The sequence below is a fragment of the Astatotilapia calliptera genome, chromosome 18, assembly GCF_964374335.1.
Source record: "Astatotilapia calliptera chromosome 18, fAstCal68.1, whole genome shotgun sequence".
In the NCBI taxonomy this organism is placed as follows: Eukaryota; Metazoa; Chordata; class Actinopteri; order Cichliformes; family Cichlidae; genus Astatotilapia; species Astatotilapia calliptera.
In genome coordinates, this window is record NC_137439.1 from 34,701,817 (window position 1) to 34,729,286 (window position 27,470).

At 41.1% G+C, this 27,470-nt stretch overlaps 1 protein-coding gene across 3 annotated transcripts; it reads left to right on the forward strand.

Moving 5' to 3' along the window:
- Nucleotides 1-232: 232 nt before the first annotated feature.
- Nucleotides 233-25,621, forward strand: LOC145422080 (uncharacterized). Of its 3 annotated transcripts, none has more exons than XM_080293386.1 (7): nucleotides 1,041-2,227; nucleotides 4,496-14,795; nucleotides 14,872-17,219; nucleotides 21,535-21,664; nucleotides 22,220-22,251; nucleotides 22,376-22,464; nucleotides 24,970-25,621. In XM_080293386.1, the coding sequence occupies exons 3-7, from the start codon at nucleotides 17,197-17,199 to the stop codon at nucleotides 25,047-25,049; spliced, it is 354 nt and encodes a 117-aa protein (XP_080149512.1). In that variant the 5' UTR covers nucleotides 1,041-2,227; nucleotides 4,496-14,795; nucleotides 14,872-17,196; the 3' UTR covers nucleotides 25,050-25,621. The 3 variants fall into 3 exon arrangements, with proteins under 3 accessions (XP_080149510.1, XP_080149512.1, XP_080149511.1); XM_080293385.1 differs by lacking the exon at nucleotides 24,970-25,621 and adding an exon at nucleotides 22,646-23,024 and having other exon boundaries at nucleotides 1,049-2,227; nucleotides 9,120-14,795; XM_080293384.1 differs by lacking the exons at nucleotides 4,496-14,795; nucleotides 24,970-25,621 and adding an exon at nucleotides 22,646-23,024 and having other exon boundaries at nucleotides 233-2,227.
- The last annotated feature ends 1,849 nt before the right edge of the window (nucleotides 25,622-27,470 follow it).

Below are 27,470 nucleotides of genomic sequence, written 5' to 3' on the forward strand. Positions count from 1 at the left end.
TTACGACTAGCTGGGGGCCACTAGAGACTATAAAAAGCTGAGCAACCCGTCACCATTTTGAGACATGTGCCTGACCCTCTGGTAGCATCTCTCCCGTCCGGACGTTCTAATGCTCTTATTGTTGAATTGTATGCAAATAAATGATTGTTGATTGAGCATATATACACCGAGTATTTGTCCTTCCTTCAGCCCAAAGATTCAAAGAACTGCGTGTTTTCAACAGTGTGTGTGTGTGTGTGTGTGTGTGTGTGTCCATCCATCCAATTTTTTTGGAACCCTCCAGTCTCTTACAGTATGTTACTGTTAACTGAAATTACGGTAAATTACGACCTGTTAAAAGAGTAAATGACCGCCTGTTAGGACACGGTATCCTCTAGCAGAGATGAATATTTTTGGTACTGATGATGCGTGATAACGGTAAGTTACTGGTTAATTTATTGCAGTTTATTACCTTGCAGCGGGCTTACAGTGACATACCGTGAATAAACGGTAGTATACCAATTTCTTAATCACAGTATGATGTTACTTTGTTGACGTAATTTACGACATAACGACATAACGGTATCTCACTGACATAACTGTCGCCAGTGAGATACCGTAAAAAAGGCTACGGTGCGTTACCATAATTTGTCCAAGAGTATTATACCACACCAGCAAAAAACGGTATCATCCTGCAGAAAGGTAAGCTACCGTAACACGGCGTCACGGTATGACGCTGGCAGCAGTGACGCCAGTATGTTACCGTAAAGTGGCGATGAAAAGTCTAACGGTGCAGATACACGGAGTAATCAGAAAAGTTTAGCATGAATCTGGACATTAGATTTAAGATTTAAGTTTTAAGCTTATCAGATATCACTTGTTAGAAGCTCCTTACCGTTTGAAGAAATCTCTTCTCAATCTGCTGTCCTTTTCTGCTTGCATCTTTTTTTTTTCATCTAACACTGACGTTATTCCATGTTAATTATTTTTTCTCCGTGAAAAACACAGCAACTCATCCCGGGGTGCCAGGAAGTCGAGCTGCGGATCGCAACAGAAAACTTTTCAAACTGATTGCAGGTTGATCCAGGTATACATTTGAAACAGGTTCTCCTCGGTGACGTGACAGTCGGAACGCATCTGCATAACCATGGTTACAGGGGGACGCTTTGGAGCTCTGCTGCTCAGCAGCAAAATATTTCAGATCAATATGTAAATACTCCAACTCTAAAACCAAGTAAAATAAATATGCTGCATATGTGTATATTGCGTTCATGTGTGTGTGTGTGTGTGTGTGTGTGTGTGTGCGCTGCGTGGTGACGTAGGCGCGTGCATGTGTGCCCCGGTCACAGCTCCTTTCAGCATGGCCGGAGGTAAGTCACTGCCACTTTGCTCGCAGCTAATTAAAGTTTGTTCAGATCCCAAGCTGCAATGTGAATACAGCCAAACCGCCGCGTTTTTGTTTGTCATTAAGAGACTCATTCGGGATAAGTTTTGTGGAGGGCGGAGTTCACTAATATACGCTTATAATGAGTTTTAGCCGAGAACGCAGCTAAAATGCTAGCATGCTAAGTTAGCCTGATTGCTAGCGGCTACTCGCGGCAGTCTTTTTTTAACAGCATGCACTCTTTTTTTCCTTCGTCAGGAGAGGTGTACTGGCAGTCGCGTGACACACACAGATCAGACACATGTTTCTGTGTTGCAGGTATGGAGATGTTCTTATGTTTTGGAGATGCAGTCTTTCAGTCATTGTTTTTATAAGTACAGTGTTGTACTGCCTGTTAGATGGCGGTTATTAATATAATTGTACTGAAGTATAATGTTTGAACTATAAGTACCAGAATATTGGGTCCTGGTTATTGAATTGTATTTATCTGACTGTTTATTTGTTTTTGAATTATTTTGTTTATTGTTCTTAAAAGTTGTTTTTGATGTTTTTTCAGTGACATATTATTTATTTTGTGCTTTTTGTTTTTGAGAGCTTAAGTTAATGTTTTAAAACAATTTGTTGTATTTGATTCATTATATTATTGTAGTGTTAATGAAGCTGCAGACACAGCTGCTTTCAGCATGGCCGGAGGAGAGGTGTACTGGCAGTCGCGTGACACACACAGATCAGACACATGTTTCTGTGTTGCAGATGTGCAGTAAAGAGCCAAAGACCCAGTACTGTCTCCTGCCTCTTACTTTCACGCCAGAACACAACGCAAGAACAACAGGCGTAACACATGAACGGGTTACACATACTGAGGTGAGTTGTTGAGGATATGTCGAGCTGTCGATAAGCACGGCTGTTTCTGTGCTCTTATATACTGTTAGCCTGTTTTGCTGGCGTTAGTGAAGCTGTTTTCAACTGGATGTAACATTGTTGAACTCTGATGATTAATGAATAAACTCTCGATGTGACGACGTGAGCATGTAATTGTAACCCTGTGTTCATTTAGTCGTTTGATACCGTTTAATATCCAGCACATCTATTGGGTGTTTTATAACATGCCCTGGAATCATTTTAAGTTTTACAATGCCGGTGATTTACGACTCTTTCGCGACAGTCAACTGTGGCGTAAACTCTGGCGGGTCTCAGAGCTAGCTTATGTGAGCCAGCAGTGACATCTATACATGCAGTAGCCTTAAAATACTGATTATTTATTCTCCTGCTAGGTAAGAATTTGTGTTTTATACGTTTATTGTCACATTGTGCGCCATGTTATTGTTTCGGTGAAATGAATTTCTACAATGGCGGACTTAGACAAAATAGTGTTACTGTTAATTTGACTCTCTGCAGTGTTTAAATGCTTACACATACACACACACAGTTACTGTCCCTCCACACGTATCAGTTCTGCTTCTATGCCCCATCTTTGTTTACTCTTTCCCACCCAACAAGTGCATAAATAAGATGTTAAAAACGTCATCATCATATCAAACATGATCGATTTGGGGGGAGTTTGTTTGGCACATGCTGACTGCATCCTAATTATAACCAGAAGAGGAGGCGAGAGCAGAGAACGAGAGTGCAGCAGTTTGGTGAAAGGAACAGGTGAAGAAGAGGTGAGCATCCAAGAGACGAGCAAGAGGACGGTTTCAAAGCAGACATTATGGCACAATAAAAGCTGTAAGAGCAGAGATTCATTCATATCTTTACTATTTTTCTTTAGCTTCTACTCCCGCTGCTTACAATAAATCCGAGATAAAGAACAAACAAGAACAACTCACATGGCATTGATTGTTTAGTTCAGTGTCACTCTGTGATTGTTTGACATTTCATATAAATGTGACTCTAAAATATAGCCAATAATATTAAAAAGCTGCTGTTACTGAGTCAAACTTGAAGGATTATGATAAACTTCAGTTCTTACTGAATCTGTAACATTGCTTTTTTTAAAATTGTTAAATGACTTTTGTGTCACTGTGCACAGTGAAAAGCTCACCTGATGTAGTGGTGAGGCCATGTTCACCACTAGATGGAGACAACCTGGCACAGGTTTTTCTATGCACTAAATTTCACCCTGAAAAGCCTTGGTGGGAATTGTTGTTTCATAGAAAGTAAAGGAAAACATGTCTTGAGGACTTTTTCCAGTGTTTTCAAAATTGTGTTTTTCACATACACATCAAAACTTCACACAGACAAACACACACACAAAACAACAAAATATGTCAATTAGGGAGGGCAGAGAGCGCAGCAACAAAAACTAATGGCTACATTTAGAGTAATGTTTAAAAATGACTTCATTTAGCAGGATGTTGCTTTTTTCTCTTCTTATTCTTTCTTATACTGAACCTTCATTTGTTTTGTATAAGATGGTAATTTTTAAGACACCTCTGCCTAACTACAGTGAACTGACCTAATAATATGCTCTGGTCGTCATTTTACACAAGGTGTCACATCCATGAAACCTACACCACTAACCAGCATCAGTCCTTATTAGATTATTCTGTTATTATATGTTACCTTATATATGTAATCAAAGTAGTTGAATTAGAATACTGCTGTAGATCACATTATACCCTTTAATATAGAGTGTGTGAGCTGTATGTAGTTTAGTTCTCATTATACTTTTGAGTTAACAGAACATATTCACATATTAGTTCATTAGATAAATGTGCATCACTCTGTATCCTTGATCTGCTGGGAATGTGTTACACTGTTTTCTTGACATGCTTAATTGTTGAATCATGAAGAGAAGGTTGTAAGCAGGAGACTCTGTGTCTAAAGACAGGGGAGATAGATAGACCACATTCCACACCCCCACCTTACAGAAAGCAGAGAAACAACTGCCGAGGTCATAACTTAGGCGCTGTAACAGAGAAAAAATTTGATGTTTTGGCTTTTACGACTAGCTGGGGGCCACTAGAGACTATAAAAAGCTGAGCAACCCGTCACCATTTAGAGACATGTGCCTGACCCTCTGGTAGCATCTCTCCCGTCCGGACGTTGTAATGCTCTGACTGTTGAATTGTATGGAAATAAATGATTGTTGATTGAGCATTGATACACCGAGTATTGTCCTTCCTTCAGCCCAAAGATTCAAAGAATTGGGAGATTTCAACAACTTGGTGCCGTGTGACCCGGATCTTTGGTGTGCTGAGGAGGTGCAGATTTGACCTTTGGTGAGATCGTGAGGCGAGGTGAACAGAGGACCGGTCCAAAAATAAAAAGGTAAGCACAGCCTGTTGTATTATAAATACCAAATGTGCATATTGGGCTTTCCAAATTAATCTGTTCGCTGAGTCACATGTATTTTCACAGTAAATTTGTCGGTGTCTGGTTTTTGGCGCAAGATACTAACAACATAAGTTGAGGCTGAATTCCAGTGTGTTAAATAAACTGCTTCTACCGAGATACTAATAACATACTACGTTGGACTAGTTGCAGCCACTTTACCTTCCACATTTAATTTTGTCTAATACTGGCTTCTGTAGCAATAATAAATTAGAATTTCTTCTGAAGACGCGGCCATTAGTTCAGTACATTGAAGTCGAGGTTTGAAGTTTGTTTATGGTGTCGGTTACGTCCTGGCTCTTGCCGGCTATGAAATAGAAGTTGATTTAAGGAAAAGCAGATGCTGGCTTCACGGTGCGGTTGAACACTGGCAACGCGAGAGCGAAACACGTCCGTAGGTTTGGTTTATGATACGGCCGTGTTCCGGTGGTGCGGCCGTGAAGTGCAGTAGTGGTTGGTGCTAATTTTAGTACATTGAACAGAGGTTTGACGGTGGTTTGTGGCGTCAGTCGAGTTTTTTTTTTTAAGGGCTGCGGTCATAAAACAAAGTAAAATTTTACTTGCCAAGAAGTACATAGAGCAAAACCTGGTTTATGATGTCGGGTATAACTTCGGGGATGCAAGCATCACTTTTATGATGCGACTTTGCCCCGTTGTGGCGGTCATAAGCGCAGAGAAAGGGGTATTTTGGTCTATGGTGCAGTGTGCTTCAGAAGATCTAATAGTTGAGCTCAGAGGTTTCTGTGCAAATTTCTGCTGATGAGGAGCGCTCTCTGTGTGTCTCACTGATGGTGAAACGCGCTGTGTGTGTAAGGCGCGCTCTGGCTGTGGGTGAGGCGCGCGCTGAGTGTGCTTTTTGTGTGTGTGAAGTCTGAACACAGTGACAGTGACGGTTGATGTGTTTGATTAGGAGGACATTAGAGCAAATACACATTTTAGGATCAAAGGTTGATGCCTAGTGTACCTGTGGAACTTTGCCCTAGGAGTGGCGACCCTCCTGTCCGGGGACGCTTGGCCAGGACCGGCGGCGTCCGGGTGCCGAGGTGGTGACTTGGGGAGGTGAGGGCCCCCGCATAGCTACGGAAATAACACTGGAACGGCCGTGTAATCACGGGTTCACATTTATTTCCGGACTAGAACAAGACACATTTTGCGAACAAACGTTGAGTCTAGATTAGTAAAGAAATATAAAAAGGTTGAATTCCTCGTTTCAGTGGTTGAAATTGTTGTGTGCCTGTCCCCTGACGAGTGTGAAATTAAAATAAAGAGGGAATTTGGAGCCACATGGAGATAGACGGGCATAATTGGGTGTATTACTCTGTGGTGTAATAAAAATAAAAAGGAGAGATAGTAAGAGGTGTGCAGTGGAGAATTATGGAGGAGTAGAGAGAGGAATGTGTTGGGAGACTGGCGTACAGTTTACGCTGTCAAGGTAGGCGTGTTGCCTGCTTATCGGTTTAACATGTGATGAAAATGAAATTAAATAAATCTCTTAGTGTGTTAATACAGGAAGCTGCGGACCTGGACCAACTGCCCCCACAAGCACAGCGGCCGAAGCAAAATTATAGGTAATGGGAACCACACCCAGCACGAATCAGCAGCTGTGAAAAAGACAGCAGCGAGGAGAGAATTAGAGGAGGAATTAAGAGAAGTTTTAACACATAAAATTGGGGCCAACGGACTTGTGGAGGTTGGGAAGGCGTCCGGAGCATCACAACAAAAAGGTGAAACAAAAACACACACAAGCAGAGAAATCTGAGAGAAAGGCTCCTTTTAAGGTAACGCCTAGTTTGAGAAAAGATAAAATTAACCTGCTTTTATACAAATGCACATACACGCAATGAAGAAACAGCTTACACTCATGAACACGTGAAGATTTTCCAGCAAGGTTAAAGAAAAATTAACATACTTAAATGATGAAGTCTATACATTACTGACAAAGAAACCCTCTGGGTTGCAGGACAACAATTTAACTAAAAAAAAAAAAAAAAAAAAAAAGGAACACTGGTCTAACCAACCAGGCAAGACGCAACAAATTTAGTGGTTAAAAGATTCAAATTGTGACATGTTTTCTGTTGATTGATTAATAAAAGTGATTACTGAATGAAAGAAAGTTCCTTTTTTGGGCTTTTAAACATGATCTTAAGAATTTTAACATATACCGGTGTTGTCCTGTCAACTTGGTGGGTTAGGAGTTGATTATATCGGGAGACAAAAAACAAAAAAAGGGGGAGAGAAGGCTGACACAGGGCCTGGCCCCATTGCCTCCCCTCTGAATAACACAGCCAACACAACATTTTCCTGTTCGTTTGTTTTTGTTTTTTGTTTGTTTTTGTTTTGTTTTGTTTTTTCTATACATATTTAATTACAGGCTGCTTTGCCGGCCCTGAAAGCCGAGGCTGACTGGACTCCTGCTCTCCCCCATACGTGACACTGACCAAATGCTGCAACAGCTGGACCCACAACAACGACCTGAGAATGTCAACAGACCTGCAGGAATGTGATCTCATGCAGCCGAGACGGAGAGCACTAAACCTAAGGCCCGTTTCACTACACGGGGGAAAATTCCCAGACTGCGTCAGCTGACAGAGCTGTAAAGAGACGCCCGCCAAGCCCGAATGAAAAGTAAGGCCGAGCGAAAGAATGCTGACCTTGATAACTTTGCATTCACACTGTGCAGGACAGTGATGGACCAACACGGATGATCGGGTGGCGAAAAAGGGCGTGACCGAGACAAGAGGAGTAACTGAGGACAGAAGGCACCTCAGAATGGACAAAAACACAGAAGAAGATGCAGGTTTCACCTGCGGTGAACATCGACACTGGAGAAAGGACTGCCCCAATTGGGGTCAGAACCAGGACGGACTGAATTTTGAGCAGCAGCAGCAGCAATGGTCGCAAACAAACTGAAAAGGAGGGGGGCAGGACCCCAGGGCACGCTTCAGGCCGTGGTTTACCCAGAACACCAGAACAGGAAAGTGATGAACACAAACACCCACACAAACACACACATCTACATGCACTGACTCAGAATGAAGAGAAACAAACACACACACACACACACACACACACACACACACACACACACACACACACACACACACACACACGTCTCCAAACACACAGATTCAGAATGAAGTGAAATACACACATGAACACGTGCACTCGTTGAGTGAGTGAGAAATGACATATACACACACACACACACACACACATTGGAATGCTGATTCACTGAGAAGTGATCCACATACACACACACACACACACGCTGATGCAATGAAGAACGCTTTGCTTATGCTGATATGCAAAATGCTGCACACAAACATCCCAATGCATAATTTTTATGAGGAGCCATTGATTACTTAGAATGTGTTATATGTCACCTAGAAGGCATTTATGTAGATTTTAGGAATAAGGTCTAAAACGGTTTGGTTATGAAAACAATGTCTGTGCGTGATGTCTGTTTATGGCTCAAGGCCTTGACTGAATTCTTTGCTGTGCTTCACACAGCCCTGATGAGGAACAGTGGCACAGAGTGAAAATGATGAATTAATAGTGTAAGTTTAGGTCGGAGTACGGCATTTTCTGTGATTGAGTTTTAATTCAAGGAGGAACAAAAGGTGTTACGGCACCTGAGGTTCTCATTCCCACACAATATTGTCCCGGCAGGAAGCAAAATGTTCCTGTGAATTTCTGGTTGATTGTTTGGTTTTGTTTAGCGCTAGCTTGATTTTATCAGTGAGCTTTGGCTTGTGTTCTTTCTCGTAAGCGAGAGAGGGATAGTTTTATGCTTGGACATGTCTGCAACGGGCCCTAGTTTGTGTTATTTTAGTAGTATTTTGTTGGTTATGTCTGTTTTCGTGTTTGTTACAGTGCACTGGAGAAAAAAACATCTGAGAGGTGTGATCCACCGGTGGTGATATGTTGATATTTTGTGAGTTCATGATTTAACAATCAGCTCTTTAAACCAGGCCTGAAAGATTGAAATTTAAAGCGCTATAAAATATTATTACTGTAAACAGTTGCAAAGTGTGTTTCTCCATGATTGTAATTGGCTTGGGAGAAATTCACTTATAGGGAACACTGATCTAAAAGGATTGCACCGAGTCAATCCGGCCCAAAAAACAACATGGAATTGTTTTCCTTTTAAAATGATGACGTCATCTTGCTGGTGATGGAGGCTCGAATAGGTTGCGCGTGAGACTCCATTATCAGCAACATCTGGTATGAATGTGTGTGGAGGTATGCATGTGAATGGACTGTGATGGACTGACGACTAAAAGTTTTGACTGACTTGATACTGAGACAATGACTGCACCCACTTTAGGATTCGTAAATGCCAATAAACAATTCATAAACAATTCACCCAGCCGACAAGAGAAGGGTGGATGCTTCGCTTTGTTTTGTTTTGTTTTTTCAGGAGCAGGAGGATAAGAGAGACTGGAGGAGGAGACTCTAGCTTCACATAAGTATGAACTGCAGACTTAACACTGTGGTTGCTGATTTTGAGTTACTGATGTTTGCATTAAGAAAACTGTGCTATATTAGCTGTGTTTTGAGTAAGGTATCATGTTATATTATTGGGAATGCCAAATGCTACAGTGGAGATAACTATTGATACCACTCATGACTGGAATATGTTATTATTAACCATAGCAGGCCACTGTAAAAAAGTCAATTAAATTTTATAGAGGAAAATCGCCAAAATTGAACAATACCTATGAATGACTGGCCACATTCAGAATAGAGATATGCAATAATAAACATTGGTCCACATGATTTAGGTTCTCACTTGAAATAGTAAGTTATTAAATGTAGAATATAATCGACAGGGACATTTGATAGGATGTGGTACTGCAAAAGAACAAGAGCAAAGTAAATAAAGAAAATATTGTGTTTAGTTTGGATAAATTCAAATTAAAATGTACCATTACACTCAGAGGATCAATATGGAATAAAACATATGCAAAATTTGTAGGAAGTACATGACTGGTAACTGTTCTGTCCTGAGCGTTTGTTTCTAGAGCACCCACTTGACCACACCAACAGTTTCTCGCCACCGAGGAGGGGTACTTGCAAAAAGAATAAAATAAAAATCTGAGTTTAACAAAACATTTTAAATGCAAATATCAAGATTACCTTTCTTTTTCCATGAAATGTGCTTGTGGGCACGCCAGCCATTTTGAAAAGGTGGGCAAAACAATTGGCAAGGCCACACCCCCACACATGTGATAAAAGGTACTGTTGCCCTCTCTAAGAAACATCAGGAATTAGAGGAGTGGCAAGTAGAGTATGCGAGCTACAAGCAAAAACTAAAATGTGTACCACAGTGTGCAAAAATGAAATACTGGGTCATCAGGGGGTCATGAGGGACATTTATAAAACTAAAAGTCCCACTAACCTTAAAGTGCACTTGAAAAGCCCACACAAGAAGGTTAACCTAGCTTACCTAGAAGACCTCATCAGGGGGAGCACACTCCCCCTCCTTGAAGAGCTCACCCACTCAACCCGCATCCCCAGAAAACAGCTAACCCCAGATAAGGCAGCGTGATGTATCCCGAGACAACAGGACTGGGACATCTAAATAAAGGTGTGAAACAATCGCCTTCAAAAGGTTATCAATTCACTTGAACCAAAATTAGGACCACACGGTGCGGCAAGAGTTAATAGTTATTAGTCTCAACACCCAAGGATAACCAGAAGAGCATGACTGATATGATGGAACTGGGATTTTGTTACACTTAATTTTTGCAAAACACAAACAAAACTAAATTGAAACTAAGGATTTTCAGAAAATAAAAACTAAACTAAACTAGCAAACAATTGGTTAAAACTGATGAAAATTGCAAAACTATTACAACCCTGGTCCAGACTAAGATGGTGTTGGACATCTTCAGGGCAGAAAAGGGTTGGTGTGACCAAGGTGTGGTTTGGCTTGTTGTATGTACATTTCAAAATGTTACAGCTCTGGATGGACCAGTTACCAGGGCATGGAAGGATGACAGACTTTATTACATGAGGAGAAGGGACATTTTCGGGATCGAAGATCCTCAGGGATGACAAGGCTGGAGCAACGGTACTCGAGAGAAGAATTTCTGATATTTTCTGAGATATGATGTCACCAACCTTCTCTTTTAATTGTCTAGCTCCAATGAATTGACACATGGGAGTGTGTCAAAAAGGGGGAAGTTGAGTCCGAGCATCAAACAATGGTTTTATGAACATCTTATGACGTTATTTCTGTGTTTAATAATTTAGCTATGGTAAAACTTAAGCTTATAATGTGTTAGACTTAGAAAGGGTTCACTAATTTTTGATTTCTTTTACACACACATAGATTATGATTAGAATAGGTCCTGAACATAATATTTTAAACCAAATTTGAATCATTAGAACAACAATGGATAACAATATTAGATTATCAAGGCTAGGGAGAGAGGTGTTTTGGTTTTCTGTCTCTTGCAGAGAAAGGAACAGACACCAGACGGGGACACGGAGATGTGAGGACCCTTCACAGCAGAGACAGATGTAGGGACTGCCGAGACAGCAACTGGGGTCAAGTGTCATGACGTTTGGGCTCCTGGAGAAGATGGATCCCACAAACACAGCAATAACCATGAAGGGGTTGGCGAAAACCAGGAACACCAGACCAACGAGGTTCGAGAGGCTCTTGGCAAAAAGGGGGACACGCCGGTGAACCCAAAACACACAGATCCTTGTTTGAAATCGGGGCAGAATAATCCCCAGAACTGTGCAATGACTAAAGGGTGGTCTAACCCCGGAGGTCGAAGAAAGAAGCTGAGAATCACCCAACTGGAAGACACTGGTAGCTGCAGCAATAAAAATAAAGGTTAAAAGCTCCTTAGACAGAGGTTCTAGTCTAAGTACATTTGAAAGGTATAAGGTGGCATTAAAATGGGAGTGGAAAACTGGAGCACCAAAATAAAGCTGTGGGAGAATTGGGGAGTGATGGGAGAGTCATCTGTAACTGCTGTTATGGTTGTAAATCTAACTTTGCTTGCATCTGAACTGCGTGAACACAGAGGTCATCCCACATATGGTCCACCCGTTAAAGGGGGACAGAGGGCCTCAGGATCAAGAAAACTTGGACCTTGCGACCCTGGAGTGCATGTTGTAAGTGATCTCTTTCAGAGATCAAAAGGGGGAATTATTAGATTATTCTGTTATTATATGTTACCTTATATATGTAATCAAAGTAGTTGAATTAGAATACTGCTGTAGATCACATTATACCCTTTAATATAGAGTGTGTGAGCTGTATGTAGTGTAGTTCTCATTATACTTTTGAGTTAACAGAACATATTCACATATTAGTTCATTAGATAAATGTGCATCACTCTGTATCCTTGATCTGCTGGGAATGTGTTACACTGTTTTCTTGACATGCTTAATTGTTGAATCATGAAGAGAAGGTTGTAAGCAGGAGACTCTGTGTCTAAAGACAGGGGAGATAGATAGACCACATTCCACACCCCCACCTTACAGAAAGCAGAGAAACAACTGCCGAGGTCATAACTTAGGCGCTGTAACAGAGAAAAAATGTGATGTTTTGGCTTTTACGACTAGCTGGGGGCCACTAGAGACTATAAAAAGCTGAGCAACCCGTCACCATTTTGAGACATGTGCCTGACCCTCTGGTAGCATCTCTCCCGTCCGGACGTTGTAATGCTCTGACTGTTGAATTGTATGGAAATAAATGATTGTTGATTGAGCATTGATACATCGAGTATTGTCCTTCCTTCAGCCCAAAGATTCAAAGAATTGGGAGATTTCAACAGTCCTACAACTTCACTCTCAAAATTAATAAATTCTGGGACAAGCAGAAACTGTATTTTTAGCGGTGCATTTTGCTGCAGGCCAGACTGCTATTAAATGCTCTCCTAAAGAAATAATTCCTTTGTAGCACCACTTCGTCTTGGTTCAGAAGAGATGTCCTGGATATACGTGATAATGTAACACATTATCACAGTTTAGCGCGTTGGGTTGTGTTTTTAAAGCGATTGTTATGTTTTAAAGCTTTGTAATGCGACAGGTGCGATAGCCGACACCACACCTTCACCTGACGTACAACGTGACGTATGACGCACACGTCGGGTATTCACTTTCAAAACAAAAATGGGGATAGAAAATAGAAAATATTGCTCGAGGTGGTTAATGCTCCTTTCGCTGGTTGCCAACCACCATTAAATAACAATAAGAAGAAAATATTGATCTGCTTCTCTTAGTTTTGCACGTTTAAGCTGCAATTCAGACTCAAACAAAGCTGCAAAGCAGGAGAACAACATGGCCATCAACTATTCTGTGCCACAGATTCAGTTCGCTGCAGCACAGAGTGATGATGAGACCGTTAACATGTGCAACTTAGAAGTAGTCAGAGGTAACTGGATGTTCAATGGGATTAAATGCAAGGTTGATTGGATTATATCTGAAGATCATATGCTATTCGTGATAACTCTGCTAGACTCCAAATTGCGGCTCGTCCATGCGGGAGTATCCCAAAATTAAATGAAACCACTTAACACTATTTCCCTAAAATGGACTGACATGGGACACATTAAAGTTGGATCGGAACCAGCTAATCAGTCTGAAGGTAAGTGTTTTTTTCACTTATTCGAGAGAAGTCCGAAATGCGTTCTTAGTACTGTTTGTTTTGACTTTTAAGCTACCCTACCAGGATATTTTCATTCAAAGACAAAATGTCAATATCTATGAATGTGGAGACTCAAAAGACTGGTTAGGTAATAGTTGCCGATGGATTTATGAGACTTGATAGAAACTTGGACGTTTGCAACAGGTGAATCGGTGAACTACCGAGGTTGCGCCCAAATGCTTAAAGCTGTTAGCTGGTCAGTGTTTTCAGGTGTGCTTGTACTACCTGTACGGTGCGGAGTGCTGACTAAGTCATGTTAAACCCATTAAAGCGTCGAGCTCAAATATCTTTTCATTTTTGTGCACTGTTCTCTTGTTGGCACACATTTTCTGTTTATTGAAGCCTTTTGTGAATAATTTTGATCATGTAAAAACTGGGAATTGGTCCCTATTGACAATACTCTTATTTTTTGCATTGCATATGTCCTTTAGCAAAGGTAATTGGTCACTGAACTTTTTGCAACTGTGTATTTCTAAATTTTGTGGCTTCAGTGCACACAAATTTATATTGTTCAGCTTGCATGTTAAAAGCCTGCCAAGCACCCCAAGGCTGATTATGCTTGGTAAGAAGTCATTTATGAAATAGAGCTGATTAGACCATATTAAAATTTCTGTTTGGCACAGGAGCTTTTCGTGGACACAGGTATCCAGTCTCTGTTTTGTTAGCTCAAATTTCTGTAATTTCCTTTATAAACCAAGGTTGTTGGACATGTGTCTCAGTGAATCCAGCAAAGTAACAATATCAAATTTCACATTACATATTACTGATCAACATAGTAGTCTAGCTACACCAACAGCAGGAATACTGAAGTCAATACTGTAAAGTTTAACAGCAGCACAAACTATAAACTCCAAAATAACCATACAGTTGATTCACCTCCGGTACTTTAACTGGGCTGACTCTTTGTTAGGTGTGTTTAATGGGCAGAATAATTCCCAATTATGTACAATTATAATATGTTAAAATGGACTTATGTACATAAGGCCATTAATAATTAACTGTACGTAGCTATTTGCTTTATGACTATCTAGACAGTGTGAAGAAGTGAAGTATTGAAATTATTTTATGTTGCATAATGACAACATGTTGCCCCTATACATTTAAGGACAAAGTTCAATGACCGCCACCTGCTGGATGGTGAGTGCAGAGGGGCGTGTAATTGTTGAGCTGGACAAAGAGAACATCTTTGCTGATGCAATGTCAGTCTTCTTTGGTTCATTCTATGTATTGAACCTGGAATACCAGGAGTCAGCGTGTGCAAGGTTTTTTGTAAGGATAAACCCAGAAGAGGGAACAAAATGTACCTCCAAGGTTGGGACAAGAAGGACTGGGACCACTGTGAAGCGAAAGGTTCTTCACATTAACCCTCATGTCACAACTTTCCTCCAGTGGCTTACTGAATTTGAGTGGAGAACTTCAAATTAGGTAACTGTTTTTGCCATTTTTAGTAAATTTCTTGTATAATTTAAGTGACCAATGTGTGTTACCCATGTCTCCACAGATGATCCATGGCCCATGCTTTCTGGATATTTACACAAGACGAGCAACAATGAAGACAAGCTCTCTCGCCATCTTGCAAGACGCTGTTTCTGTCCAATAGGTTTTTTGAGTGCAAGTGTTGATTTTTTTTCCTGCTTTTACCTGTTTGTTAAAAATTATTTCAACTACTTACACTTTAATTGTCACATGTATTGGCTCACCCTACAAATCAATGAACTCAGTCCACAAAGCAAGATCAGGGTTCAGTGCAGGTCAGTCAAGTTCCTTCACGCCACACACGCTCATCCATGTCGTGGACCCTGCTTTGTGCATTGATTTGGTGGTGTGAGCCAGTATTTTGGACAAAGTGTATATAAAGGCAGACGTGTGGGGCTTGATATTATATCCATTACAATTCAGTTTGTTTGTATGGTGCCAACAAAATGAATGCCAAGGCACTTCACATTGTAGGTTTGAGACCCTACAAAATATAACTAAGGAAACCCAACACTTGAGCATGTGTTGTCTGCCATGATATGGACATGACATAATATCGTTATTGTTTGTACAACCATCTGAGAAAATAATGTATTACATGGTTTAGTAAAAACAAGTGCTTGCTCAATGAAAATATGTTTTCAGTTCTTTTCAGTTATTGATTTTGGAAATGTGTATTTCAGCAGGGAAGAATCAGAATTGAAATAAAGTGGTGTAAAGCACATGAATTATATTTTGTGTGTGTGTGTGTGTGTGTGTGTGTGTGTGTGTGTGTGTGTGTGTGTGTGTGTGTGTGTGTGTGTGTGTGTGTGTGTGTGTGTGTGTGTGTGTGTCCATCCATCCAATTTTTTTGGAACCCTCCAGTCTCTTACAGTATGTTACTGTTAACTGAAATTACGGTAAATTACGACCTGTTAAAAGAGTAAATGACCGCCTGTTAGGACACGGTATCCTCTAGCAGAGATGAATATTTTTGGTACTGATGATGCGTGATAACGGTAAGTTACTGGTTAATTTATTGCAGTTTATTACCTTGCAGCGGGCTTACAGTGACATACCGTGAATAAACGGTAGTATACCAATTTCTTAATCACAGTATGATGTTACTTTGTTGACGTAATTTACGACATAACGACATAACGGTATCTCACTGACATAACTGTCGCCAGTGAGATACCGTAAAAAAGGCTACGGTGCGTTACCATAATTTGTCCAAGAGTATTATACCACACCAGCAAAAAACGGTATCATCCTGCAGAAAGGTAAGCTACCGTAACACGGCGTCACGGTATGACGCTGGCAGCAGTGACGCCAGTATGTTACCGTAAAGTGGCGATGAAAAGTCTAACGGTGCAGATACACGGAGTAATCAGAAAAGTTTAGCATGAATCTGGACATTAGATTTAAGATTTAAGTTTTAAGCTTATCAGATATCACTTGTTAGAAGCTCCTTACCGTTTGAAGAAATCTCTTCTCAATCTGCTGTCCTTTTCTGCTTGCATCTTTTTTTTTTCATCTAACACTGACGTTATTCCATGTTAATTATTTTTTCTCCGTGAAAAACACAGCAACTCATCCCGGGGTGCCAGGAAGTCGAGCTGCGGATCTCAGCAGAAAACTTTTCAAACTGATTGCAGGTTGATCCAGGTATACATTTGAAACAGGTTCTCCTCGGTGACGTGACAGTCGGAACGCATCTGCATAACCATGGTTACAGGGGGACGCTTTGGAGCTCTGCTGCTCAGCAGCAAAATATTTCAGATCAATATGTAAATACTCCAACTCTAAAACCAAGTAAAATAAATATGCTGCATATGTGTATATTGCGTTCATGTGTGTGTGTGTGTGTGTGTGTGTGTGTGTGCGCTGCGTGGTGACGTAGGCGCGTGCATGTGTGCCCCGGTCACAGCTCCTTTCAGCATGGCCGGAGGTAAGTCACTGCCACTTTGCTCGCAGCTAATTAAAGTTTGTTCAGATCCCAAGCTGCAATGTGAATACAGCCAAACCGCCGCGTTTTTGTTTGTCATTAAGAGACTCATTCGGGATAAGTTTTGTGGAGGGCGGAGTTCACTAATATACGCTTATAATGAGTTTTAGCCGAGAACGCAGCTAAAATGCTAGCATGCTAAGTTAGCCTGATTGCTAGCGGCTACTCGCGGCAGTCTTTTTTTAACAGCATGCACTCTTTTTTTCCTTCGTCAGGAGAGGTGTACTGGCAGTCGCGTGACACACACAGATCAGACACATGTTTCTGTGTTGCAGATGTGCAGTAAAGAGCCAAAGACCCAGTACTGTCTCCTGCCTCTTACTTTCACGCCAGAACACAACGCAAGAACAACAGGCGTAACACATGAACGGGTTACACATACTGAGGTGAGTTGTTGAGGATATGTCGAGCTGTCGATAAGCACGGCTGTTTCTGTGCTCTTATATACTGTTAGCCTGTTTTGCTGGCGTTAGTGAAGCTGTTTTCAACTGGATGTAACATTGTTGAACTCTGATGATTAATGAATAAACTCTCGATGTGACGACGTGAGCATGTAATTGTAACCCTGTGTTCATTTAGTCGTTTGATACCGTTTAATATCCAGCACATCTATTGGGTGTTTTATAACATGCCCTGGAATCATTTTAAGTTTTACAATGCCGGTGATTTACGACTCTTTCGCGACAGTCAACTGTGGCGTAAACTCTGGCGGGTCTCAGAGCTAGCTTATGTGAGCCAGCAGTGACATCTATACATGCAGTAGCCTTAAAATACTGATTATTTATTCTCCTGCTAGGTAAGAATTTGTGTTTTATACGTTTATTGTCACATTGTGCGCCATGTTATTGTTTCGGTGAAATGAATTTCTACAATGGCGGACTTAGACAAAATAGTGTTACTGTTAATTTGACTCTCTGCAGTGTTTAAATGCTTACACATACACACACACAGTTACTGTCCCTCCACACGTATCAGTTCTGCTTCTATGCCCCATCTTTGTTTACTCTTTCCCACCCAACAAGTGCATAAATAAGATGTTAAAAACGTCATCATCATATCAAACATGATCGATTTGGGGGGAGTTTGTTTGGCACATGCTGACTGCATCCTAATTATAACCAGAAGAGGAGGCGAGAGCAGAGAACGAGAGTGCAGCAGTTTGGTGAAAGGAACAGGTGAAGAAGAGGTGAGCATCCAAGAGACGAGCAAGAGGACGGTTTCAAAGCAGACATTATGGCACAATAAAAGCTGTAAGAGCAGAGATTCATTCATATCTTTACTATTTTTCTTTAGCTTCTACTCCCGCTGCTTACAATAAATCCGAGATAAAGAACAAACAAGAACAACTCACATGGCATTGATTGTTTAGTTCAGTGTCACTCTGTGATTGTTTGACATTTCATATAAATGTGACTCTAAAATATAGCCAATAATATTAAAAAGCTGCTGTTACTGAGTCAAACTTGAAGGATTATGATAAACTTCAGTTCTTACTGAATCTGTAACATTGCTTTTTTTAAAATTGTTAAATGACTTTTGTGTCACTGTGCACAGTGAAAAGCTCACCTGATGTAGTGGTGAGGCCATGTTCACCACTAGATGGAGACAACCTGGCACAGGTTTTTCTATGCACTAAATTTCACCCTGAAAAGCCTTGGTGGGAATTGTTGTTTCATAGAAAGTAAAGGAAAACATGTCTTGAGGACTTTTTCCAGTGTTTTCAAAATTGTGTTTTTCACATACACATCAAAACTTCACACAGACAAACACACACACAAAACAACAAAATATGTCAATTAGGGAGGGCAGAGAGCGCAGCAACAAAAACTAATGGCTACATTTAGAGTAATGTTTAAAAATGACTTCATTTAGCAGGATGTTGCTTTTTTCTCTTCTTATTCTTTCTTATACTGAACCTTCATTTGTTTTGTATAAGATGGTAATTTTTAAGACACCTCTGCCTAACTACAGTGAACTGACCTAATAATATGCTCTGGTCGTCATTTTACACAAGGTGTCACATCCATGAAACCTACACCACTAACCAGCATCAGTCCTTATTAGATTATTCTGTTATTATATGTTACCTTATATATGTAATCAAAGTAGTTGAATTAGAATACTGCTGTAGATCACATTATACCCTTTAATATAGAGTGTGTGAGCTGTATGTAGTTTAGTTCTCATTATACTTTTGAGTTAACAGAACATATTCACATATTAGTTCATTAGATAAATGTGCATCACTCTGTATCCTTGATCTGCTGGGAATGTGTTACACTGTTTTCTTGACATGCTTAATTGTTGAATCATGAAGAGAAGGTTGTAAGCAGGAGACTCTGTGTCTAAAGACAGGGGAGATAGATAGACCACATTCCACACCCCCACCTTACAGAAAGCAGAGAAACAACTGCCGAGGTCATAACTTAGGCGCTGTAACAGAGAAAAAATGTGATGTTTTGGCTTTTACGACTAGCTGGGGGCCACTAGAGACTATAAAAAGCTGAGCAACCCGTCACCATTTAGAGACATGTGCCTGACCCTCTGGTAGCATCTCTCCCGTCCGGACGTTGTAATGCTCTGACTGTTGAATTGTATGGAAATAAATGATTGTTGATTGAGCATTGATACACCGAGTATTGTCCTTCCTTCAGCCCAAAGATTCAAAGAATTGGGAGATTTCAACAACTTGGTGCCGTGTGACCCGGATCTTTGGTGTGCTGAGGAGGTGCAGATTTGACCTTTGGTGAGATCGTGAGGCGAGGTGAACAGAGGACCGGTCCAAAAATAAAAAGGTAAGCACAGCCTGTTGTATTATAAATACCAAATGTGCATATTGGGCTTTCCAAATTAATCTGTTCGCTGAGTCACATGTATTTTCACAGTAAATTTGTCGGTGTCTGGTTTTTGGCGCAAGATACTAACAACATAAGTTGAGGCTGAATTCCAGTGTGTTAAATAAACTGCTTCTACCGAGATACTAATAACATACTACGTTGGACTAGTTGCAGTAATCTGCTTCTACCGAGATACTAATAACATACTACGTTGGACTAGTTGCAGTAATCTGCTTCTACCGAGATACTAATAACATACTACGTTGGACTAGTTGCAGCCACTTTACCTTCCACATTTAATTTTGTCTAATACTGGCTTCTGTAGCAATAATAAATTAGAATTTCTTCTGAAGACGCGGCCATTAGTTCAGTACATTGAAGTCGAGGTTTGAAGTTTGTTTATGGTGTCGGTTACGTCCTGGCTCTTGCCGGCTATGAAATAGAAGTTGATTTAAGGAAAAGCAGATGCTGGCTTCACGGTGCGGTTGAACACTGGCAACGCGAGAGCGAAACACGTCCGTAGGTTTGGTTTATGATACGGCCGTGTTCCGGTGGTGCGGCCGTGAAGTGCAGTAGTGGTTGGTGCTAATTTTAGTACATTGAACAGAGGTTTGACGGTGGTTTGTGGCGTCAGTCGAGTTTTTTTTTTTAAGGGCTGCGGTCATAAAACAAAGTAAAATTTTACTTGCCAAGAAGTACATAGAGCAAAACCTGGTTTATGATGTCGGGTATAACTTCGGGGATGCAAGCATCACTTTTATGATGCGACTTTGCCCCGTTGTGGCGGTCATAAGCGCAGAGAAAGGGGTATTTTGGTCTATGGTGCAGTGTGCTTCAGAAGATCTAATAGTTGAGCTCAGAGGTTTCTGTGCAAATTTCTGCTGATGAGGAGCGCTCTCTGTGTGTCTCACTGATGGTGAAACGCGCTGTGTGTGTAAGGCGCGCTCTGGCTGTGGGTGAGGCGCGCGCTGAGTGTGCTTTTTGTGTGTGTGAAGTCTGAACACAGTGACAGTGACGGTTGATGTGTTTGATTAGGAGGACATTAGAGCAAATACACATTTTAGGATCAAAGGTTGATGCCTAGTGTACCTGTGGAACTTTGCCCTAGGAGTGGCGACCCTCCTGTCCGGGGACGCTTGGCCAGGACCGGCGGCGTCCGGGTGCCGAGGTGGTGACTTGGGGAGGTGAGGGCCCCCGCATAGCTACGGAAATAACACTGGAACGGCCGTGTAATCACGGGTTCACATTTATTTCCGGACTAGAACAAGACACATTTTGCGAACAAACGTTGAGTCTAGATTAGTAAAGAAATATAAAAAGGTTGAATTCCTCGTTTCAGTGGTTGAAATTGTTGTGTGCCTGTCCCCTGACGAGTGTGAAATTAAAATAAAGAGGGAATTTGGAGCCACATGGAGATAGACGGGCATAATTGGGTGTATTACTCTGTGGTGTAATAAAAATAAAAAGGAGAGATAGTAAGAGGTGTGCAGTGGAGAATTATGGAGGAGTAGAGAGAGGAATGTGTTGGGAGACTGGCGTACAGTTTACGCTGTCAAGGTAGGCGTGTTGCCTGCTTATCGGTTTAACATGTGATGAAAATGAAATTAAATAAATCTCTTAGTGTGTTAATACAGGAGCGCAGCCTTTACATTGTTTTATTGTAGAGTGACAGGAACTGCCTATGAGCTTCTAATCAAGCAGAAGTGTTGACGGAAAATCTATCAAAGGAAATAATTGATGAAAATCAAAGAAGAGAAATATTTATGTGATGTTCCATTTTCCTGAGAGCTGATTGGCTGTGATGACTCCTTCAAGTACTACATGCTACTTTGTCCTGCTAGTTAAGCCTGCTGTCTGTTCTCAGGCCTCCTCCTGCTTCACTGCCATATATCCACCACCAGAGTGCTCCACTGACCTGCCTGCTGACATCACAGCACACCCCTGTGTCATGTGACCTGGCAGGAGTAGCAAAGCTGGACTCAGACCTGGCCCAGGCAAGTTCAAAGGCAGCTGTGGTAGAGAGAGTATATGGGCTCAAATTGTGCTCATAAATATTTTGTACTTGTAAATCAGGATTTGTGTGTTAGGTGAGCACTCGGCTGTCAGGGAAACTTGTTTTGTAAAGTTCGTTTAGCTAACCTGTGCAGGTGAATGAATTTACCCTGACTAAAGAAATCAAGAGAAACGCACCAGGCTGCTCAGTAACTAACCACAGTTACTGTACTTTTATTATGAGTATTATACTGTAAGAGCAACAGGCTGGACTCTGCTTCTGCTCCTGTGCAGAGCTGATTATTAAATATGTGCAAACAGAAGCGTGTTTTCTGTCGCTTTCCACATGTGGAACGACATTAACGCCAACTTTTAAAAAGCTGGCACTTCAGTAACCCCTCATTAGTCAATAGCTACGGATTAAATAGCAAAGCCCGATACTTATGTACTGAAACCAACTACTTCCGCTTGGCAGCTTAAGTTAAAATGTTAATTTTTTCCTCTGATTATTTTTTAGCACTGACTCTGTGTATTTTTTGTTTGTTGCAAATATTCAGGTTAAAAAACTGTCCGAATTATATTTAATGAGGTATGTTCACAAAGTCACATGTGCAGTACTCTGTACAGCTTGCATCCTTTAGGACAAATAATTTGAAGCATTAATATTTCTTGTTCAATACTGAGCTGATAACACCTCTGTATGTTGTGACCAGGATGCAGCAGCAGACTGAACCTCGACTGAAACCTGCTCCATCATCTCATCTTTGCAGATGTCCATTTATAAAGCATCAACAACTCAAAGGTAAACATGATATTAGAAAATGTGTTAGTATATAAGGCCTTTAAAACAAATAAAAAATAAACAGCTGTCGGCAGAACTGTAGGACTGAACAACTTCAGATCCCGAGTGTGTGAGGCCGGAGAAGGATCAGCTCTATTTCAGATTTGAGATAAACTTTATATTTCAGTTTGTGATGATTCAGGAGCCGTCCTCAGATTCAGACCTCAGCACCACCCAGTGACAGCAGACAGATCATCCTATATCTTCACTCTTTGTAGTAACTGTAACTGTAGTAAATTAACTGAAGCAAACAGTACAAAGGTTAACGTACCACATGTGCTGTCAGTGAAAGCTGCAGCTGTTTTATTGATAAATTTAAAGACAAAAGGTCAAAAGGATTAATCACCCCTGTAACTGTGTCACTATACATCAGCATTAACAGGACCTCAGTTTGGTGTTTCAGAAAGCTGCTGATCTCAGACCTGCACAGCTTCTGTTTTAAACACTGAATGTACTCAGCTACATGAAGAGCACATGATGTTTTCTCTGACACAATTAAATAAAACCTGATTAAACTCAAAGGTTGTTACTTGTTTTTGAACTAAAAACTTGTGATCTGGAATTCTTTCACTGTTTTTGACAATAGTGTTATTTATCATAAAGTAATTCAGAGTCATTCATACCAGAGTAACCAGAGAGCACAACATATATTTAACTTTCTACAGGACTTAAAGCTATGATATTATGTAAAAGTCCAGACCCTCTGAGGATTATCTGAGTACTTCTAACACTTGAGGGAAGATGAACAACTTTAATAATAGACCAACGCATTTCGGCTTGTGACCTTCATCAGGGCCACAGCCGAAACGCGTTGGTCTATTATTAAAGTTGTTCATCTTCCCTCAAGTGTTGCTGGAGTTCCTGCTTTGTGAATTCTTTTATCCTCTCCATGCACCTTGGAAGCAGGTGAAGTTGTGCCAGAAAACTTTTTTTTTGCTACTTCTAACATTACACAAAGCAAAGGTCTCCATCAGTGTTCATGAAATGCTGGGTTCATCCTTCTTGTGAGGGAGCTGCTGGTGAAGATCACGAGCCCTGCTTGATCCTGGCGACGAGTTTCAGTCTTCCTGGTGTTTCTGAAATGATGCCTCTCACTGTGGGTCAACAGAACATCTGGCACAGGACAGCTGTAATGAAAGAAATTGAAGAAGTTTTGAAAAAAAATCTTGGAAATGCCCTATATGTGAGAAGCAGATTTTGTAGATAACTAACAAGATAACTAAAAGTATAATTTTCACCATACATTTACTAACCTTGTCATCTCCTGCACTGTCTGTTTTGGGGCGTGTCCTTCCCAGCGCTCATGAGACTGCTTTGCTGCACTGTGGTATGAGGTGCTAACCTGTTGACAGTGTTAATTTTAAAATGTATTCCACCAAAGATTATAGAAGTAATGTATTCTGAATACTTTACAACTACATGAATGTCCTATTGCTGTGTGATTTATTACTATTACCGAAGGTTACTCTCCATACCAACACCAACTAGATGTTTAAATCTTAATATAAATGAGTAACAGTAGGTGCACATCAGGTCAGGCTGCACTTTTTGCAGCGATCTCGTATAGAAAACAGGTCCGCGGCTCCGAACCGTAGTAAAGGGACCTCTGGCTAATACGTCGGGGTCTTTTTTTTTTTTTTCCTGGATCACCTGTTGAGAAAGAAAAAAGAAAACAAGCAGAAGAAGACTAGAGCAATAAAATAAACAACACCATGATGATCTATGGGAATATAACAGTAAATACTAAATGTTAAACATTATTGTGCAGCACGTAAGATCGACAGCGCACAGTGTGCTTTAAGGTAGGAGCCAAAAAGGAGCAGAGCAGCGGCGTTAAGGACGTCCTCGCCGTACCTGGGTCCATCAGGTCCTCCAGACGCGTGAGCAGTTTGGTGAGTTTCACCATTTGCTCCAGGAGCTGCGCCTGGATGACGGCCGATTCCAGCAATACCACCGTCTTTCACTCGCCCAGTTTGAGGACCTGCTGTCCCGCGTTGGTCCCAGCATCGATGTGCTATGCTATCAATGAATGCTGTCGGTGTTTACTGAAAGCAAACTGTGGTACAGAGACGACTGTTTATAATATTTCTAGTTATACTCAGAAGCTCTCATCAAGTCCCGATTTAATTCGATTTATGCTGTTATCAGTGTTTGAATGATAGCATGGCTGTGGTGTCCTATCAGTGTATGCTCTCGCTGTTTGCTGATATCAGACTGTGGTATGAGGACCACTGTGGGTTAACCTTTGTAGTGATACTCACTCCTTTTTATTTAGACCTGGTTTAATTCTGGGATAGTTGAATATTTGTATATAATCCCAGCAGACTGTTTTAGATTATATCTAATATATATCATGTAATTATCCTTGTAATTACAAAAGGTTTTATGTAAGATTTATGTTTTGTAATTTAAATCTGACATCACAAAAGTATTTTGGAATTTGAATAATGTATTTTGTAACTGCAGCATTTTGTCCAGGTTCCTTGCCACCGGGGACTCCTTCAGGACCATCACATTCAGTTTTCGAGTCGGTGTGTCCACGGTGAGCCAGATCACCCCCCAGGTAGCGACGTCCATCTGGGACTGTCTAGTGGACGACTTCATGGCTGTGCCTTCAACTGCAGACTGGCGGTGCATTGCAGAGGGATTCCAGGAGCGCTGGAACTTCCCTCTCTCCCTCACAGTGGAGGTTGTATCTGCGCTCCATGGAGCTCCGTCCTGAAATTGCGGAGAAGTGCGTGAAGGCAACGTGTGTTCTCCACAATTTTCTGCGCTGTTTGAACGAGACAGGGGCATCTGCTGTGAGGGGTGTGGCACCTGCTGTGAGGGGTGTGGCACCTGCTGTGAGGGGTGTGGCACCTGCTGTGGTGGAGCCGTTGCAAGGCCTGGGTCGTGTAGCAGCAAACAACTCCTCCAGAGAGGCTGTCCTGGTGAGGGAGAAGTTCATGGCCCACTTCTCGGCGCAGGGAGCCGTGTCTTGGCAACCAAAGGAGTAGCCTGTTTGAAGTCTGAGTGACTTCCCCACAACGGCTCTTTTAAGAGCCACCCACAAACCTCTAAAGAGTGTTCCTGTCTTTTTAAAATTTTCTTAATAAATGCAGCTCTACTCCAAAATAAACTAACCTCTCTTTACTCTCTAAATAACTTGGCTTCACTATGTTCCTATAACCAGTGTGATGCAACTGTTTGGGCAACCTTATTAATAGTCATTATTTTCCTGTATGAATCGCTGTTACAGTAAAAAATGTCACTTGCATATATCATATAGGAGACACACACATTGATATACACTAAATATTCATTTCATTTCTCTTTTTTTGTGTTGCCAATTTATGCACCTGCTTTATTTAGTTTAAACAATTATTGCACACTTTCTGTAAATCCAGTGAACTTCATTTCACTTCTCAAATGTCACTGTGTGTGTCTCCTATATGATGTATTTAACTGACAATTTTTATTGTGACAACCAACGATTTGTACAGGAAAATAATGACTTTTCACAGGTTGCCCAAACTTTTGCCTCCCACTGTATTAGAATGTTTTGTCATTAGTATAATATTTGCTGTGTAGTAGAGCTGAGACATTAGTCATTACAAATGTTTATTGGAAAAATATATATAAATTCAGTAACAAAAACATTAAACATAAATATATAAAATGTAACTATTTACAGAGAGACAGGAATAAAAAGGACCCAGCTTGGAGTGGAAGAGCCTCAGGGAGAAGGAGGGGAAAAATAACAGCACTGTTTCTGCCCTGGAGAGCTGCTGCCTCATCAGAAAACGACTGATTGCTAGGGTCCACGGCAATGATGAGCTTTTCCTCCATACTGAATGAAGAATGAAGGGCTTTGGCTGGACCTGCTCCTTTGACCTAGGTCACAGCCACGTCACCAGGCTCCTATTGGTTGTCACGGTGCGATTTGATGCTGGAGTTCAGATTTTTCCAACTTGAGCGGTAGATGCGAAACGCGCGTATGCACAAAATGCAACACAAAAACTGACGCGCGTGGTTTTATTCGCGTGCCAGACGCGGTACACTGATGCCCGTTTCACGCGTTTTCGCGATACAAATCTGCTTCCAAATTTTCGCGGGACACGCAATCGCGTTCTCTGATTGGATAGTTAAATCTGTGATTGACATGACCTTGGCCAATCAGATGAGAGGAAGAAAAATAGGGTCAAAATTCGTACTTGTAACTTGAAAGTTTAGTGCAGACTTTCACACGTATTTTTTGGATAAGTCCACACACAAATCTTTTCTACACACACAAATCCTGATTTACAAGTATAAAATATTTATGACCACAATTGAGCCCATAGTAATAAAGCACTGGAAGGATGAGGTGGAAACAGGAAGTGTGTAGATTCAGTGGACTTGGCTTCCTCCATCTGCCTCCATGCTCTCTTTACTGGTCTTCTAAAAACTTCTCCTGTAGCTGTTTAAATGTTTAGGATATCATTTAGAATTCAACGTTTGTACACATGTCTAAATACAGGGTAACAAAATACAGTTTGCATCTAATCAGTAAGTGCAATAAGAGCAGATTATAAGTTCAGTAGAGAGCAGATATACAGATGTACTGTTGTATACATATGTACAGACATACAGATGGTGTAGCATACAGATGTTCTGTATTGCTGTACAGATGGGCAGATATACAGGTGTACTGTGAACAAATATACAGATGTGCTACATATATGCAGATGTATCGGTGTGAGGTAAACAGATCCACAGAGTGCTATGAATATATCTACAGCAGTGGAAGCGTAGCTCTCTGAACAGCCTGTAACAGTGAACAGTGTAGGCACTATAACAGAGACTCTGTCAGTGTCCTAAAACTATAGCAGTAACCAATGTGAGCATGTGGTGAATGTTGAGAATGAAATGATCATGGTCACTGGGAGGAGTGTAGAAGGGTTCAGTGAGTGAACTGAGTTCAGTAGGGTGACAGCTGTGGGGGAGGA